The sequence below is a fragment of the Salvelinus fontinalis genome, chromosome 4 (genome assembly GCF_029448725.1).
Source record: "Salvelinus fontinalis isolate EN_2023a chromosome 4, ASM2944872v1, whole genome shotgun sequence".
NCBI lineage: Eukaryota > Metazoa > Chordata > Actinopteri > Salmoniformes > Salmonidae > Salvelinus > Salvelinus fontinalis.
The window spans coordinates 46,933,270-46,949,707 of record NC_074668.1 but is presented as its reverse complement, the minus strand read 5'-3'; the positions used below and the strand labels follow the sequence as shown (position 1 = coordinate 46,949,707).

Here is a 16,438-nt window from a genome sequence, read left to right as displayed (position 1 = left end):
GGTTTGCAACCAATCGCATCCGTTGATTTAATGTGGGCGGAGTCAAATTAATCTTTATAATATTTCGCGGCAAGCCTCCATTTCTTTTCCGACGACGTGCCTCTCCAAGCAGCAGCTTTTCTCGTTCTGTTCGTAAAAGACAAAGAAACATGTCCGACGAAGGAAAACTTTTCGTCGGTGGCCTCAGCTTCGACACCACAGAGCAATCTCTTGCGGAAGCTTTCTCCAAGTACGGAAACATCGCTAAATGTGATGTCATCATGGACAGAGAAACAGGAAGGCCTCGTGGATTCGGCTTTGTGAAGTACGACAATGCCGAGGATGCTAAGGACGCAATGGAGGGAATGAACGGTCAGTCTCTTGACGGCAGAACCATCCGTGTGAATGAGGCAGGCCAGGGTGGCGGTCGTGGCGGTGGAGGAGGCGGTGGATTCAGAGGTTCCCGAGGCGGTGGTGGATATGGTGGCGGCGGTGGATATGGTGGCGGCGGTGGTGGCCGTAGCTATGGTGGCGAAGACCGGGGCTACGGAGGTGGTGGCGGATACAGGAGCGGCGGAGGTGGTGGTGGTGGAGGCCGAGGCGGTGGATACTCCTCCGGCGGTGGCTACAGGGACAATAATTAGGGCCTAGGAAGGCTACGGGTACCTCTTGAGGATCCTACAGGGACAGTTACGACAGCTAGCTATGCTGTAAACGAGTAACACTCCGATTCAATATCATTTGGCTGACTCTTCAAGAAATTTCCGTGTTGACCGAAAGACTTTTGTTGTAATCTTAGTCCTATTCTGTGTTTAAGTATCTAGCTCGAGCATCTTTACATTTAGCCACGTGTGTCGGCCATTGATTTACAAGCCATGTTCATGGTCTTGCCCAATAACATTCCACCTGGGGGCGATTTTGTACTTCTGGTCTTTGTATCATCAACATTGAATATTATTTTTTGTTGTCAATTGTCTTCAGTGCGCCTATTAAAATGATTTGTTGAAAAAAAATCTCACTAGTCATTAGTGAAGCCATTTCAAATTAACGAAACAGCGTTGATATATGATGTATTAACGGTTTTTGTGCATTCATTTATTCACTGCAGATTACCACATTCAAGGGACCGGTCCTTTAGCGAAGAAAATGATTACTCACTCGAAAGTAGTACATGGGGTAAATTCTGACATGGTCATATTTTAGCTTAATGACCACGCGGTGTTCATGATTTTTACATACTCTTGACGCCCATTCTCAAACAATACGAGCCTCAATACGGAAGTAAAGCGGAAGTGGTCATCACTTTCAGCGGGACTAGGGTCTTTCAGTTAGAGAAACTGAATAACAAAAACACGCCAGACGCCACTCATGTATTGATAAGATCGTGTTTGTCTTGTTCCCTACCGAAATGCCAAAGGCTTTTTAAAGTTAAGTTAATCCTTCCTTTCTAGAGTGCATTGGTGTGGAAAGGTAACCCCACGATTGACTTTCTTACATATAGTTGTGGCCCCCCTGACAGTTTCCCCTAGTTACCAAAGGCAAAATTGGGTATATTGTAACCTTGAATGCAAACAAATTGCTATTTGGTCCTTGGTAACGTATGTTAGTGCAGTTAAGTTTCAAAACCAATTTTATGAAAAATTCTAGACCACAATGTATACTGCCATTTGGAGTGTACGGAGGTATGCTAATTATCAATCGATAGTTTTGGGATAACCGACTCACTGAAATTACATACAAATGTAGCCTAGTAGCACTCTTAGATGTGCTCTAATCAAAAACTAAGTGACATGTCTTTTAATATGGCAGTTGAATTAAAGTATTTAAATCAAGAGACAAAATAGGGTGCCAAAAATCCTTAACCCAGAGATTTTATCTTATTGTTGGGGGCTTAGCCTACAATAAACCTTTTATGATTGCCTGTTTGTGCTTCATTAGCTGTATTTCTGGTCACATACTGTACATTAGGCACAACACAAACTTCATTCTAGAATTCACTAGAAACTGCGCAACATTGTAGTGTAGCCTTTAGAAGCCAAGTATCTCTCTTTTTAATTGTGATGAGGGATTTCCAGCAGGCAGCACAACACACAGCACCATGCCTGTTCAGTCCAGCAGTGAGACACAATGCAGTCTGATGTCTCTGCAGGTGATGGGGGAAATGTCATAAAAATCACTGGTTCTCCACTACCTGCCTCATTCAAGATGACACTCACTTGTAACGCTCTATATCGCCCCCCTGTTTATTTCCCCCCACCCACAGAAGAGAAAGAGCTGTCATAAAGTATAATTCAGTGAGAGGTGTTGGCCTGGCCTACTCCGGCTCACTCAGTGTTCTGTAATTTAATTTGGACAGACAGGCAATAACTGTTGCAGTTAATTTTGGAGTATACAATTGTAACAATATTTACATTAAAGTCATTTAGCAGACGCTCTTATCCAGAGCGACTTACATACATTCATACTTTTTTTGTACTGGTCCCCCGTGGGAATCAAACCCACAACCCTGGCGTTGCAAGCGCCATGCTCTACCAACTGAGCCACACGGGGCAATTCAATATGTATGGTTATTGTGTGTGTGTGCAGTGGAGGGTAAACACAAGTACCTTTTTTGCACAACAGCTTGCTCACCTTTTGTTAAAAGAAATTATTGAAAGTATAGAGAACTTTTTTCACTGTGAGCAGTGAGCAGTGATCAGTTATTTTTTTACTACCACATCACTGTGTGTGTGTGGATTGACCAAGATACAAGTAGCCTTAAAAGGGCACATGTAGAAAAGCCTAGATAAAACAATTATCCCAATTCGGTTTGGTGAAAAATGACATACTGACTGACAATACATTACAATTATAATGTGGAGCTGATGATGGAACCTACTGGTATGAAGTTAAAACTGAGTTCACGCTCACTGCACTGATATAATCTCGCGACAACTCCTCCCACACGCAGCATCACTCGTTGGTGGTGCCCCAAACAGTGCCCCTCCCACCTTCTCCCGCAGCTTCCATGGGCAATGCTGTTGCTGTGGATTTGATTGACGTGAAACATGTCGGTGTGGTGGTGGGAGCGAACCGGGATGCAGCTGCTGGCATGTGTGACGGGTAGAACCTGTACCCAATCCACACAGCATCACTTTTAAAATGATTATACGAAGCTGCTTTAGTGTTATTGATCAGTTATGATTTTTATTTTAAATGAACAAACAGAACGCTGACTGGATTTATTAGATAAGGCTTGGTCGGTTGTGTTCTGACTTGTATTTCTGTTGAGGAGGTATAGCCTAGGCTATCTGCATAATGTGTTTGACGATATAGCCCTCAGCATCAGTACCAGGCTCAATCAGAAACACCTTGATGAACCACAACCTGGAATACAAGGACTATTACAATGAAGTCGACTTTCACATAGATCACATCTCGTTTCTAAACCAGTGTATATAATAGATTATAACACCACGTTGGCTGGCGTTTTGCAGGGTACTTTATTACATGGAGCTATTTCCACCTTTTTGTCCCCGAGTAGAATATTTTTGTTGAAGTACACATAAAAACGACCACTGCTCGCAAACTATGGACGAGGAGAATATGACAAAAAGCGACGAGCAGCATTTGAGTTTGCAAAAAGCTTTGCAGCAGTGCGAGTTGGTTCAAAATATGATAGACATAAGCATTTCCAGCTTGGAGGGTTTGAGGACTAAATGTGCCACATCCAACGACTTGACTCAAAAAGAAATACGAACGCTGGAGGTAAGCAAAAGTACCCATTCTGTAGAATGAATAGGCTACGGCTACATTGAGGCTAATCTAGCTATGCGTTTTGATCAAAATCAACGTGGGGTTGGTTGTCACGTCTGTCAATCAACATCAATGTACATTATTCAATGTCGTTGAAACGGTTGACTACTATACAATTGGAATACTGTGTTATTTATATGTTAAATGCCTACAGCCTAAATGTGTTTTATGCAGTGTAATAAATCAAGAAGCTGTAGCTGCAGTGAGCGAGCTGTTGTGGGCTTGCGCATTCTGCAGGTGGTGGAAAGAAGGAATTCACCGTGCACTCTTCTCCACCCGAATTCTCCATGAGAACGTTGAGAACATTAATTGTGTATGATTTATATTATTATCGTCATCATTGCCATTATCATCAGCTCGCGCTTCTATCATCAGTCAGGCTATATTGCCACGACTGTTATGCAAGTGTGTATTAGTGAAATTGCTTCAAATTGTCATCTCATTTAATTGGCCCACAGGGTATTCCGTAAATTACGTTATGTAATGGCCAGGATATTATCCAAATCCAATGTTGTGTTTTTTTTATATCAAAACATAGATATATTTGTTTGTCAAATTAATAAAATAGGGTCTGCATACCCTGTGTACATTTCAGATGCACCTAGGCCACAATGTGGTTTAGACTACGTAGACATTCCCTGGTGTGTTCCAGGCGGTGATTTCAAATGGAACTATATAAACCGAGGCCCAATGTGACGGGACTTGATGTGTGTGAGTAAAATAGGGAAACTTCATTATCCTAAACATGATGAGATGACATTGGCCTGCAAAAATGTATAATGACGTTTACGTGACCACAGATGAAGGAATAGTATGCATATACTGTTTGTTTATTAACTTAATCATGTAGTGTCCCTTTCCCCACTGATACAAGGAAAACAAATCCACATCTGTCACTCATATGGACTTCATATGTATATAGGCACACCATTTTATAATATACTTTTAGGGATACTGTAAGTAGGCCTAAAGGCTGGAGTTGAATTGAATTTCAGAGTGGTGTAGATATTAAAAACCAACAGTATGGCCCTATAACTAGGCCTTCAGTATGGCCACAAAGGAACTCATTAGCCTACATGTTAGTGTGAATAGAACATGCTGAATAGATAACATGATATGTCTAGCTGTCACAATTATTTGATCTAACAAAAGTTCACAGTGTGAAGTTCCTCACTACCTAGCTACCAACCAAAAACACCACTTTGAAATGTAGGGCTAATAGTTTGGTTGCATTAAAAACAAAAAAAAAGATTTCTACCATTGACATGGGGCCCCTTAAGGCCCATTTAGGTGTAGTGTATGTGCAGGTGTTTGCATGCACATTGTTTGGGCCTTCTGAGGCAGAGGGCACAGTAGATGATTTACATAAAGTTGCTCTTCTTCCTGATTAGTTCTAATAGCATTTCATTAGCATGATGTAATAATGTATTCACAAGTGGTCAAGCAGTTGCATGTCTCGCAGGCTGTTGATGTAAAAACTTTATGAATACATTTCATTGACTTATTATTTTTTTTATTGATTGATTGATTGTGTTGGACAAAAGCTTTAGATTGTATACATTAAGAGAACAATCTGCGATTGGTACATCCATTTTTGGACTTTTCAATTAGTGACATACAGTGCCTTCGGAAAGTATTCAGACCCCTTTACTTTTCCCACATTTTATTACGCTACAGCCTTATTCTAAAATGGATTAAATCGTTTTTTAACCTCATCAATCTACACATAATACCCCATAATGACATATCAAAAACAGGTTTTTAGACATTTTTGTATTTGGGGAGTTTCTCCCATTCTTCTCTGCAGGTTGGATGGGGAGCATTGCTGCACAGCTATTTCCATGTCTCTCCAGAGATGCTAGATTAGGTTCAAATCTGGGCTCTAGCCGGGCCACTCAAGGACATTCAGAGACTTGTCCTGAAGCCACTCCTGCGTTGTCTTGGCTGTGTGCTTAGGGTCATTATCCTGTTGGAGGGTGAACAGTCTCAGGCCCTGAGTTCTCTGGAGCAGGTTTTCATCAAGGATCTCCCTGTACTTTGCTCCGTTCATCTTTGCCTCGATGCCGACTAGTCTCCCTGTCCCTGCCACTGAAAAACATCGCTACAGCATGACGCTTTCACCACCATGCTTCACCGTAGGGATGGTGCCAGGTTTTCTCCAGACGTGACGCTTGGCATTCAGGGAAAATAGTTCAATTTTTGTTTCATCAGACCAGAGAATCTTGTTTCTCATGGTCTGAGAGTCTTTAGGTGCCTTTTAGCAAACTCCAAGTGGCATGTCATGTGCCTTTTACTGAGGAGTGGCTTCCGTTTGGTCACTCTACCATAAATGCCTGATTGGTGGAGTGATGGTTGTTCTTCTGGAAGATTCTCCCATCTCCACAGAGGAACTCTGGAGCTCTGTCACAGTGACCATCGGGTTCTTGGTCACCTCACTGACCAAGGGCATTCCCCCCGATTTCTCAGTTTGGCCGGGCGGCCAGCTCTAGGAAGAGTCTTGGTGGTTCCAAACTTCTTCCATCTAAGAATGATGGAGGCCACTGTGTTCTTGAGGACCTTCAATGCTGCAGACATGTTTTGTTACCCTTCACCAGATCTGTGCTTAGACACAATTCTGTCTCGGAGCTCTACAGACAATTCCTTCGAACTCATAGCTTGGTTTTTGCTCTGACATGCACTGTCAACTGTGGGACCTTATATAGACAGATGTGTGCCTTTCCAAATCATGTCCAATCAATTGAATTTAGGTTAACTCCAATCAAGTTGTAGAAACATCTCAAGGATGATCAATGGAAACAGGATGCACCTGAGCTCAACTTCAAGTCTCATAGCAAACGGTCTGAATACTTATGTAAATAAGGTATTTACTGTCTTTTATTTTTAATACATTGGCAAACATAAAAAAAAACTGTTTTCGCTTTGTCATTATGGTGTATTGTGTGGAGATTGCTGTGGAAAAACATTTATTTAATGAATTTTAGAATAAGGCTGTAACGTAACCAAATGTGGAAAAGTCAAGGGATCTGAATACTTTTCGAAGGCACTGTATACCCATTATTTTTTAATAATATAGCTGTTGTACCCCTTCAAGCCCTAAATATAAACTTGTTTTACTCCATTGTTTGTAAACAATGTAATGTTAACAAACATTGTAGGCCTAGCGTAAAAACATAGTTGAAATACATGTCATGGAGTCCTTGCATCTATGGCTTTGTCTATGACATTGGTTACATTTCTCCAGCCCCATCCCTCAGCTTTTTACCATAACAGTGGCAAAAAAGTGGGGGCGGTACAGTATGCTTTGTTATTGTTTGACCTGCAGATTGCCCCTTTACCTTGTCTCCTCCAAGTCGGGTCAAGTGTGTAGACTCATTGGCAGGTGACTTATGCACTTATAGCATAATCATGCACCAGTTGCACCCCGTAGATCTTTGCTGCACTTGTTGCTTCTTTGTCGAATTTCGGACAAAGTCCTGTGTTAACCCTGATATATGCATTATTATAGAAACGACTATTTCGAATATGAAAGCATCTAACCATTGCAATTTTGGGATATTACTTAATTAGTCAAATGTCCACCTGCACTGTTCAATACATTGAACTTGTTCGAACATCACAGGTTTGAGGAGCTTTGGGTTCACTTAGATTTTTTTAAACTTTTGCACAAAAGAGCTGTCTTGACCTTTTGTGCAATGCTAATTTGAAGGACAACTTAACCATTGTTAAACCAAAGTTATCATTGTACAGTACAATTCAATGCAATACAACTTCTGAGTGTTTGGATGGCTCATCTAATGCACTGTGGGGCGGTTTCCCTGACAGATTAAGCATATAGTCCTGGACTATATAGCACTTTCACTGGGGATTCTCCTTTGAGCTTGCTTTTTAGTCCAGAAACAGGCTTAATGTGTTACAGAGTGTGTTTCGCAGTATCTCTCTGTTGTAATGTAAGATGCATGTGGGACAGGTTTGACTATACTGTATCTCAGATGCCTTTTTTCATCATATAAGATTTTTATTAGGTTCTCAGAATCACTTTTATTCGCCAAGCACATTTACATATACCTGGAATTTGACTCAGTGAATTGGTGCCGCTAGCAAATAGACAACTGTACAGACAATACAGACAGAACACAGACAGAGGAATTTACACAAATTCAACAAACCGAATATACAATATAAACACAAACATAAAACATACAAATCTAGAGTATAGGCTGATTTACAGTGAGGATATACAATTTGCAGTGGGGATATATTTATATATGCAGAGGGAGGGGCGCTGCCATGACGTGTATATATCCAGTGCATATACAGTGTTGTGCAGAGGTGTATAGTGAAGTCGTTCGTTTTGCAGGTCAATGATGGCAAGGTGCAGTGTTCGGCACAGAGTGCAAAGTCTCTTTATCCCTATGAGCCCGATGGCCGGTTGGGTGAGGGCCACAGCACAGGGGAAGAAACTGTTCAGGTGGCGGGTGGTTTCGGTCATGATTGACCTGAACCATTTGTCAGAGGGGAGTTTTTGTAATAGGGGATGTCCGGGGTGGGCGGGGTCGATGATGATCTTTACTGCACGCTTCCTTGAAAACTCCTCACCCTAGTTATGACCAGCACTTTCTCCCTAGTGTAGACAACAAATGACCGGCCTTAGCCATGGGATCAGGTAACGTATCAGCTCTCCGTAAACCCAATTGTAACCATAACCTTCGGCGCTCAAACACTCACTGGGACCTAGGATTAGTGTGAAAAGACAACGTCCACACAAACCAGTGTTTACTTCTGTTTCTCTGGTGGCTCTTGACTGCTACTTACCCACTTTTGCCATTCACCCCTTGAATAACGGAGTCTTCTCCTATTGAAAACAAGCTTTTGACCTAGTCCTAAAAAAGTAGCATTGGACAGAGGATGATTCATACACCACTATCCATGCCCATGAACAAGAGCTTTAAAACGTTTTTGTACAACTAAAGATTTGGGTAGAAACTGTCTAACCCAAAAAGTATTCTCATGACAATGCGAACACAGGAACAAGTGTCTATGAATCGGGCCAAGCTCCTTAGAGATCTACTGACATATAAAAGATTCACATGGGGAGGTTTAGTGTTTTAGACTTAGATAATTCAATTTATGTGTGTCATGAGTTAGAGATAGCAGTCCTCCTTCCTCCCATGAGAAATGTCATGAAATGGAATATTGCTAGATTGTTTATGTTTTTGTTGGTGAGTATCCATGTCAAATATTTACTTTAATAACACTTGCTCTATGCACTGTATTGTACAATAGCTTAGACCTGTTTCAGTAATTGTAGTGCTAGTGGCTAGTTGTTGCAGTTAATTTAAGAATGTATTTTGTAGTGCACTGTATAGGAAATAGTGTGCCATTTGGGACGCAAACATAGCTTCACCAAAGGGACATTTCATTATTTACGATTCAGACTTTGTTTTCGAATGGTTAAAAATGGAAATAGATGGTAATCAGTGTGTTTATCAATATCAATCCATGCCATGGGCAGTGTAAAGTGGAGAGATGTACCATCGTTCAGTTTGTCCAGGAATTTGTTGTTGTTCTATTGATATATTGGCACAGCCAGTATAGGACATTTAATTGAGAGTGAATTATCTCAAATTGCTTTGAACAAATAAATGATAGTTTCATAAAGGCCTAGAGAAATTCTGTTTTGGTTTAAAGTTTATACATTTTGACCAGGTAAGTTTACATAGAACACATTCTCATTTACAGCAACGACCTGGGGAATAGTTACAGGGGAGAGAACGGGGGAGGAATGAGCCAATTGGAAGCTGGGGATGATTAGGTGGCCATGATGGTCAGGTTGGGAATTTAGCCAGGATGCCAGGGTTAACACCCCTACTCGTATGATGAGTGCCGTTTGATCTTTAGTGACCACAGAGAGTCAGTACACCCGTTTAACGTCCCATCCGAAAGACAGCAGCCTACACAGGGATATGTCCCCAATCACTGCCCTGGGGCATTGGGATATTATTTTCTGGACCAGAGGAAAGAGTGCCTCCTATTGGCCCTCCAACACCACTTCTAGCAGCACCTGGTCTCCTATTCAGGGACCGACCAGGACCACCCCTACTTTTATTTATTTATTTTTTATTTTACCGTTATTTTACCAGGTAAGTTGACTGAGAACACATTCTCATTTGCAGCAACGACCTGGGGAATAGTTACAGGGGAGAGGAGGGGGATGAATGAGCCAATTGTAAACTGGGGATTATTAGGTGACCATGATGGTTTGAGGGCCAGATTGGGTATTTAGCCAGGACACCGGGGTTAACACCCCTACTCTTACGATAAGTGCCATGGGATCTTTAATGACCTCAGAGAGTCAGGACACCCGTTTAACGTCCCATCCGAAAGACGGCACCCTACACAGGGCAGTGTCCCCAATCACTGCCCTGGGGCATTGGGATATTTTTTAGACCAGAGGAAAGAGTGCCTCCTACTGGCCCTCCAACACCACTTCCAGCAGCATCTGGTCTCCCATCCAGGGCCTGACCAGGACCAACCCTGCTTAGCTTCAGAAGCAAGCCAGTAGTGGTATGCAGGGTGGTATGCTGCTGGCAAAGTGGGTAGAGAACTTTAATGTGGTTCTGCAAATACACCAGAAGTCACGGTCATTATTTTATATATCTAACTTCCTGCCGTATATCCTGTTCACGGAACTGATATGGAAATATTATTATAACCATTATTTGCAGTAGTAGGGATTAGAAGGTCCTGTGTAGATTGTATTTTCAACCAGCAACTACCAGGAAATAACAATGATCACATTTTTTCACACTTTTACAGTGTTAGTTTCATCAGCTGTTGTCCAATATTACACTGCTCAAAAAAATAAAGGGAACACTAAAATAACACATCCTAGATCTGAATGAATGAAATGTTCTTATTAAATACTTTTTTCTTTACATAGTTGAATGTGCTGACCACAAAATCACACAAAAATTATCAATGGAAATCAAATTTATCAACCCATGGAGGTCTGGATTTGGAGTCACACTCAAAATGAAAGTGCAAAACCACACTACAGGCTGATCCAACTTTGATGTAATGTCCTTAAAACAAGTCAAAATGAGGCTCAGTAGTGTGTGTGGCCACGTGCCTGTATGACCTCCCTACAACGCCTGGGCATGCTCCTGATGAGGTGGCGGATGGTCTCCTGAGGGATCTCCTCCCAGACCTGGACTAAAGCATCCGCCAACTCCTGGACAGTCTGTGGTGCAACGTGGCGTTGGTGGATGGAGCGAGACATGATGTCCCAGATGTGCTCAATTGGATTCAGGTCTGGGGAACGGGCGGGCCAGTCCATAGCATCAATGCCTTCCTCTTGCAGGAACTGCTGACACACTCCAGCCACAAGAGGTCTAGCATTGTCTTGCATTAGGAGGAACCCAGGGCCAACCGCACCAGCATATGGTCTCACAAGGGGTCTGAGGATCTCATCTCGGGTACCTAATGGCAGTCAGGCTACCTCTGGCGAGCACATGGAGGGCTGTGCGGCCCCCCAAAGAAATGCCACCCCACACCATGACTGACCCACCGCCAAACCGGTCATGCTGGAGGATGTTGCAGGCAGCAGAACGTTCTCCACGGCGTCTCCAGACTCTGTCACGTCTGTCACATGTGCTCAGTGTGAACCTGCTTTCATCTGTGAAGTGCACAGGGTCCCAGTGGCAAATATGCCAAACTTGGTGTTCTTTGGCAAATGCCAAACGTCCTGCACGTTGTTTTGCTGTAAGCACAACCCCCACCTGTGGACGTCGGGCCCTCATACCACCCTCATGGAGTCTGTTTCTGACCGTTTGAGCAGGCACATGCACATTTGTGGCCTGCTGGAGGTCATTTTGCAGGGCTCTGGCAGTGCTCCTCCTGCTCCTCCTTGCACAAAGGCGGAGGTAGCGGTCCTGCTGCTGGGTTGCTGCCCTCCTACGGCCTCCTCCACGTCTCCTGATGTACTGGCCTGTCTCCTGGTAGCGCCTCCATGCTCTGGACACTACGCTGACAGACACTACAAACCTTCTTGCCACAGCTCGCATTGATGTGCCATCCTGGATGAGCTGCACTACCTGAGCCACTTGTGTGGGTTGTAGACTCCGTCTCATGCTACCACTAGAGTGAGAGCACCGCCAGCATTCAAAAGTGACCAAAGCATCAGCCAGGAAGCATAGGAACTGAGAAGTGGTCTGTGGTCACCTCCTGCAGAACCACTCCTTTATTGGGGGTGTCTTGCTAATTGCCTATAATTTCCACCTATTGTCTATTCCATTTGCACAACAGCATGTGAAATTTATTGTCAATCAAAAGTGGACAGTTTGATTTTACAGAAGTGTGATTGACTTGGAGTTACATTGTGTTGTTTAAGTGTTCCCTTTATTTTTTTGAGCAGTGTATATCAAACACAGGAAAATGCATTTTTACTGCACTGGGCCTTTAACACGTGTGCTTAATGAACATGGGCTGAGTATTGCATAGATGGATCTCACTTTTTGAGAGTGCAGTTTTGGTAGTTGGTAGTTAATCCAAACTACACTATACAGAGCATTCAGAAAGTATTCAGACCCCTTCCCTTTTCCCACATTTTGTTACCTAACAGCCTTATTCTAAAATTGATGAAATAAAAAAAAATCCTCATCAATCTACACGCAATACCCCGTAATGACAAAGCCAAAACAGGTTTTTAGAAATGTTTGCAAATGTATTAGAAATAATAAACAGAAATACCTTATTAAAATAAGTATTCAGACCCGAAAATAAGCTCAGGTGCACCCTGTTTCCATTGATCATCCTTGAGATGTTTCTACAACTTGATTGGAGTCCACCTGTGGTAAATTAAATTCATTGGGCATGATTTGGAAAGGCACACACCTGTCTATATAAGGACCCACAGTTGACAGTGCATGTCACAGCAAAAACCAAGCTATGAGGTCAAAGGAAATGTCCGTAGAGCTTCGAGACAGGATTGTGTCGAGGTACAGATCTGGTGAAGGGTACCAAAACATTTCTGCAGCATTGAAGGTCCTCAAGAACACAGTGGCCTCCATAATTGTTAAATGGAAGAAGTTTGGCTGAGAAACTGAGAAAGCGGGGGGAATGCCCTTGGTCAGGGAGGTGACCAAGAACCCGATGGTCACTCTGACAGAGCTCCAGAGTTCCTCTGTGGAGATGGGAGAGCCTTCCAGAGGGACAATAATTTCTGCAGAACACCATCAATCAGGCCTTTATGGTAGAGTGGCCAGACGGAAGCCACTCCTCAGTTAAAGGCACATGACAGCCCACTTGGAATTTGCCACAAGACACCTAAAGGACTCTCAGACCATGAAAAACAAGATTCTGTGGTCTGATGAAACCAAGATTGAACACTTTGGCCTGAATGCCAAGCGTCACATCCGGAGGAAACTTGGCACCATCCCTACACTGAAGCATGTTGATGGCAGCATCATGCTGTGGGGATGTTTTTCTTGAACCCGATTAAACATCTCTGGAGAGACCTGAAAATAGCTGACAGAGCATGAGAGGATCTGCAGAGAAGAATGAGAGAAACTGTCACGCCCTGACCTTAGAGAACTGTTTTATTTCTCTATTTGGTTTTGTCAGGGTGTGATTTGGGTGGGCATTCTATGTTTTCTATTTCTTTGTTTTTGGCCGAATGTGGTTCCCAATCAGAGGCAGCTGTCTATCGTTTTCTCTGATTGGGAATCATACTTAGGCAGCCTTTTTCCCACCTAATGTTCTGGGTAATTATTTATTTTCTGTGTGTGTTTGTGGCGCCACGGTTGCGTCACGTTTGTTTCTGTTAACCTGTTCTTTTTGTGAAGGTTTCACTACGATTAAAAGAAATGTGGAATTACATGCACGCTGCACCTTGGCTCATCTATGAGAGGGAGTTTGAAGACAGTGAACGTGACATAATTACCCACCACAAAAAGACCAAGCAGCGTGCGCCAACTTGGAGGACAAGCTGGACCGGGGAGGAGATATTGGCAGGGTACAAGACCCGGTCACGGAAGCCCGAGAGGCAGCTCCAAAAAATCTTTTTTGGGGGGCACACGGGGAGATTGGCGGAGTCAGGGTTTAGACCTGAGCCAACTCCCCGTGCTTACCGTGGGGAGCATGTGACCGGTCAGGCACCGGGCCATGGATCATCACTGGAGGCGTCATGCCATGGATCATCACTAGAGGCTTTGTACGTGGAGCCGGAACAGGTCTCACCGGACTGAGGAGACGTCCTGGAAGCCTGGTGTGTGGCGCTGCCACAGGGCTTACCAGGCTGTGGAGACATACTGGAGGCCTGGTACGTGGAACAGGATACACTGGGCCGTAGAGGAGCACTGGAGGTCTCGAGCGTAGAGCTGGCACAACCTGTCCTGGCTGGATGCCCACTTCCGCCCGGCATGTGGGGCGCTGGCACAGAGCGCACCAGCCTGTGAATGCTCACTGGAGACACAGTGCGTGTCCGGTCCGGAGTCTCTGGCGACGATCCACGGTACGGTTCCACGGAAGCGGAGGGATCAGCGTGCGGAGCGGGGGCTACGTCCCGAACCGGAGCCGCCACCGAGGATAGATGCCCACCCGGACCATCCCCTATAGAGTCAGGTTTTGCGGCCGGAGTCCGCACCTTTGGTGGGGGGTGGTACTGTCATGCCCTGACCTTAGAGAGCCATTTTATTTCTCTATTTGGTTAGGTCAGGGTGTGATTTGGGTGGGCATTCTATGTTTTCTATTTCTTTGTTTTTGGCCAAGTGTGGTTCCCAATCAGAGGCAGCTGTCTATCGTTGTCTCTGATTGGGGACCATACTTAGGCACCCTTTTTCCCACCTAATGTTGTGGGTAATTATTTATTTTCTGTGTGTGTTTGTGTGCGCCACGGTTGCGTCACGTTTGTTTCTGTTAACCTGCTCTTTTTGTGAAGGTTTCACTACGATTAAAAGAAATGTGGAATTACATGCACGCTGCGCTGCACCTTGGCTCATCCAGGACAGGGAGTTTGAAGACAGTGAACATGACAGAAACTCCCCAAATACAGGTGTGCCAAACTTGTAGCGTCTTACCCAAGAAGACTCGAGGCTGTAATCGCTGCCAAATGTGCTTCAACAAAGTACTGAGTAAAGGGTCTGAATACTTTTTATTTTATTTTTTATTTCACCTTTATTTAACCAGGTTGGCCAGTTGAGAACAAGTTCTCATTTACAACTGCCAAGATAAAACAAAGCAGTGCGACAAAACCAACAACACAGAGTTACACATAAACAAATGTACAGTCAATAACACAATACTTATGTAAATGTAATATTGCATTTTTTTGTTTTTAATACATCTGCAAAAAATTCTAAAAACCTGTTTTTGCTTTGTAATTATGGGTTATTTTGTGTAGAATAATGAGAAAATAAACTATTTAATCAATTTTCAAAATGTGGAAAAGGTCAAGGGGTCTGAATATTTTCAGAATGCACTGAATATAGAAAAGTATGTGGCCACCCCTTCAAATTAGTGGATTCGGCTATTTCAGCCACACCTGTTGCTGACAGGTGATTAAAATCGAGCACACAGCCATGCAATCTCCATAAACAAACATTAGCAGTAGAACGGCCTCACAGAAGAGCTTAGTGACTTTCAACTTGGCACCGTCATAGGATGCTACCTTTTACATCAAGTCAGTTCGTCAAATTTCTGCCCTTCTAGAGCTGCCCTGGTCAACTGTAAGGGATATTATTGTAAAGTGGAAATGTCTAGGAGCAACAACGGCTCAGCTGCGAAGTGGTAGGCACACAAGCTCACAGAACAGGACCGCCGAGTGCTGAAGCGAGTAGCGCATAAAATCGTCTGTTCTCGGTTGCAACACTCGCTACCGAGTTCCAAACTGCCTCTGGAAGCACAAGAGCTGTTCGTCGGGAGCTTCATGAAATGGGTTTCCATGGCCAAGCTCGCCACCGTTGGACTCTGGAGCCGTGTAAACGCGTTCTCTGGAGTGATTAATTACGCTTCACCACCTGGCAGTCTGATGGATGAATGTACCTGCCTGAATGCATAGTGCCAACTGTAAAGTTTGGTGGAGGAGGAATAATGGTCTGGGGCTGTTGGTTCAGGCTAGGAAATCTTAACGCTACAGCATACAATAACATTCTAGATGATTCTGTGCTTCCAACTTTGTGGCAACAGTTTGGGGAAGGCCCTTTCCTGTTTCAGCATGAAAATGAGGTCCATACAGAAATGGTTTGTCGAGATTGGTGTGGAAGAACTTGACTGGCCTGCACAGAGCCCTGACCTCAACCCCATTGAACACCTTTGGGATGAATGGGAACGCCGACTGCGAGCCAGGCCTATTTGCCCAATATCAGTGCCCGACCTCACTACTGCTATTGTGGCTAAATGGAAGCAAGTCCCTGCATCAATGCTCCAACATCTAGTGGAAAGCCTTCCCAGAAGAGTGGAGGCTGTTACAGCAGCAAAGGGGGAACCAACTCCATATAAATTCCCATGATCTTGAAATGAGATGTTCGACGAGCAGGTGTCCACATACTTTTGGTCATGTAGTGTATATTATTCCATTGTTTTGGAGGTCATTAAGTCTTTGTAAACAAACAATGTATAGCTTCACAATATGTTTTATTGAATGCAGCCTATTTCAAACCTGTCCCAG

General features: G+C 43.7%; 2 protein-coding genes across 5 annotated transcripts in view; both read left to right on the top strand.

The window, feature by feature from the left end:
- Window positions 1–68: 68 nt before the first annotated feature.
- Window positions 69–992, top strand: LOC129853891 (uncharacterized). Its single transcript, XM_055920369.1, has one exon. It carries the CDS (start codon window positions 150–152, stop codon window positions 621–623), a length of 474 nt encoding a protein of 157 aa, XP_055776344.1. The 5' UTR covers window positions 69–149; the 3' UTR covers window positions 624–992.
- Window positions 993–2,995: 2,003 nt separating this feature from the next.
- The window catches only part of ksr2 (kinase suppressor of ras 2), a 197,218-nt gene continuing 183,775 nt past the window's right edge, over window positions 2,996–16,438 (top strand). For all 4 annotated transcript variants that reach the window (XR_008759197.1, XM_055920366.1, XM_055920367.1 and 1 more), the window contains exon 1: window positions 2,996–3,726. Coding sequence is in view for 3 of the 4 variants with exons in the window: in XM_055920366.1 (XP_055776341.1) it covers window positions 3,550–3,726 (177 nt within the window). In the remaining variant the exon portion in view is untranslated. The remainder of the gene's footprint in view (window positions 3,727–16,438) is intronic.

Bases quoted from the DNA above. Each gene is read 5' to 3' on its own strand.
- LOC129853891 (XM_055920369.1), top strand. From the start codon at position 150: ATGTCCGACGAAGGAAAACTTTTCGTCGGTGGCCTCAGCTTCGACACC.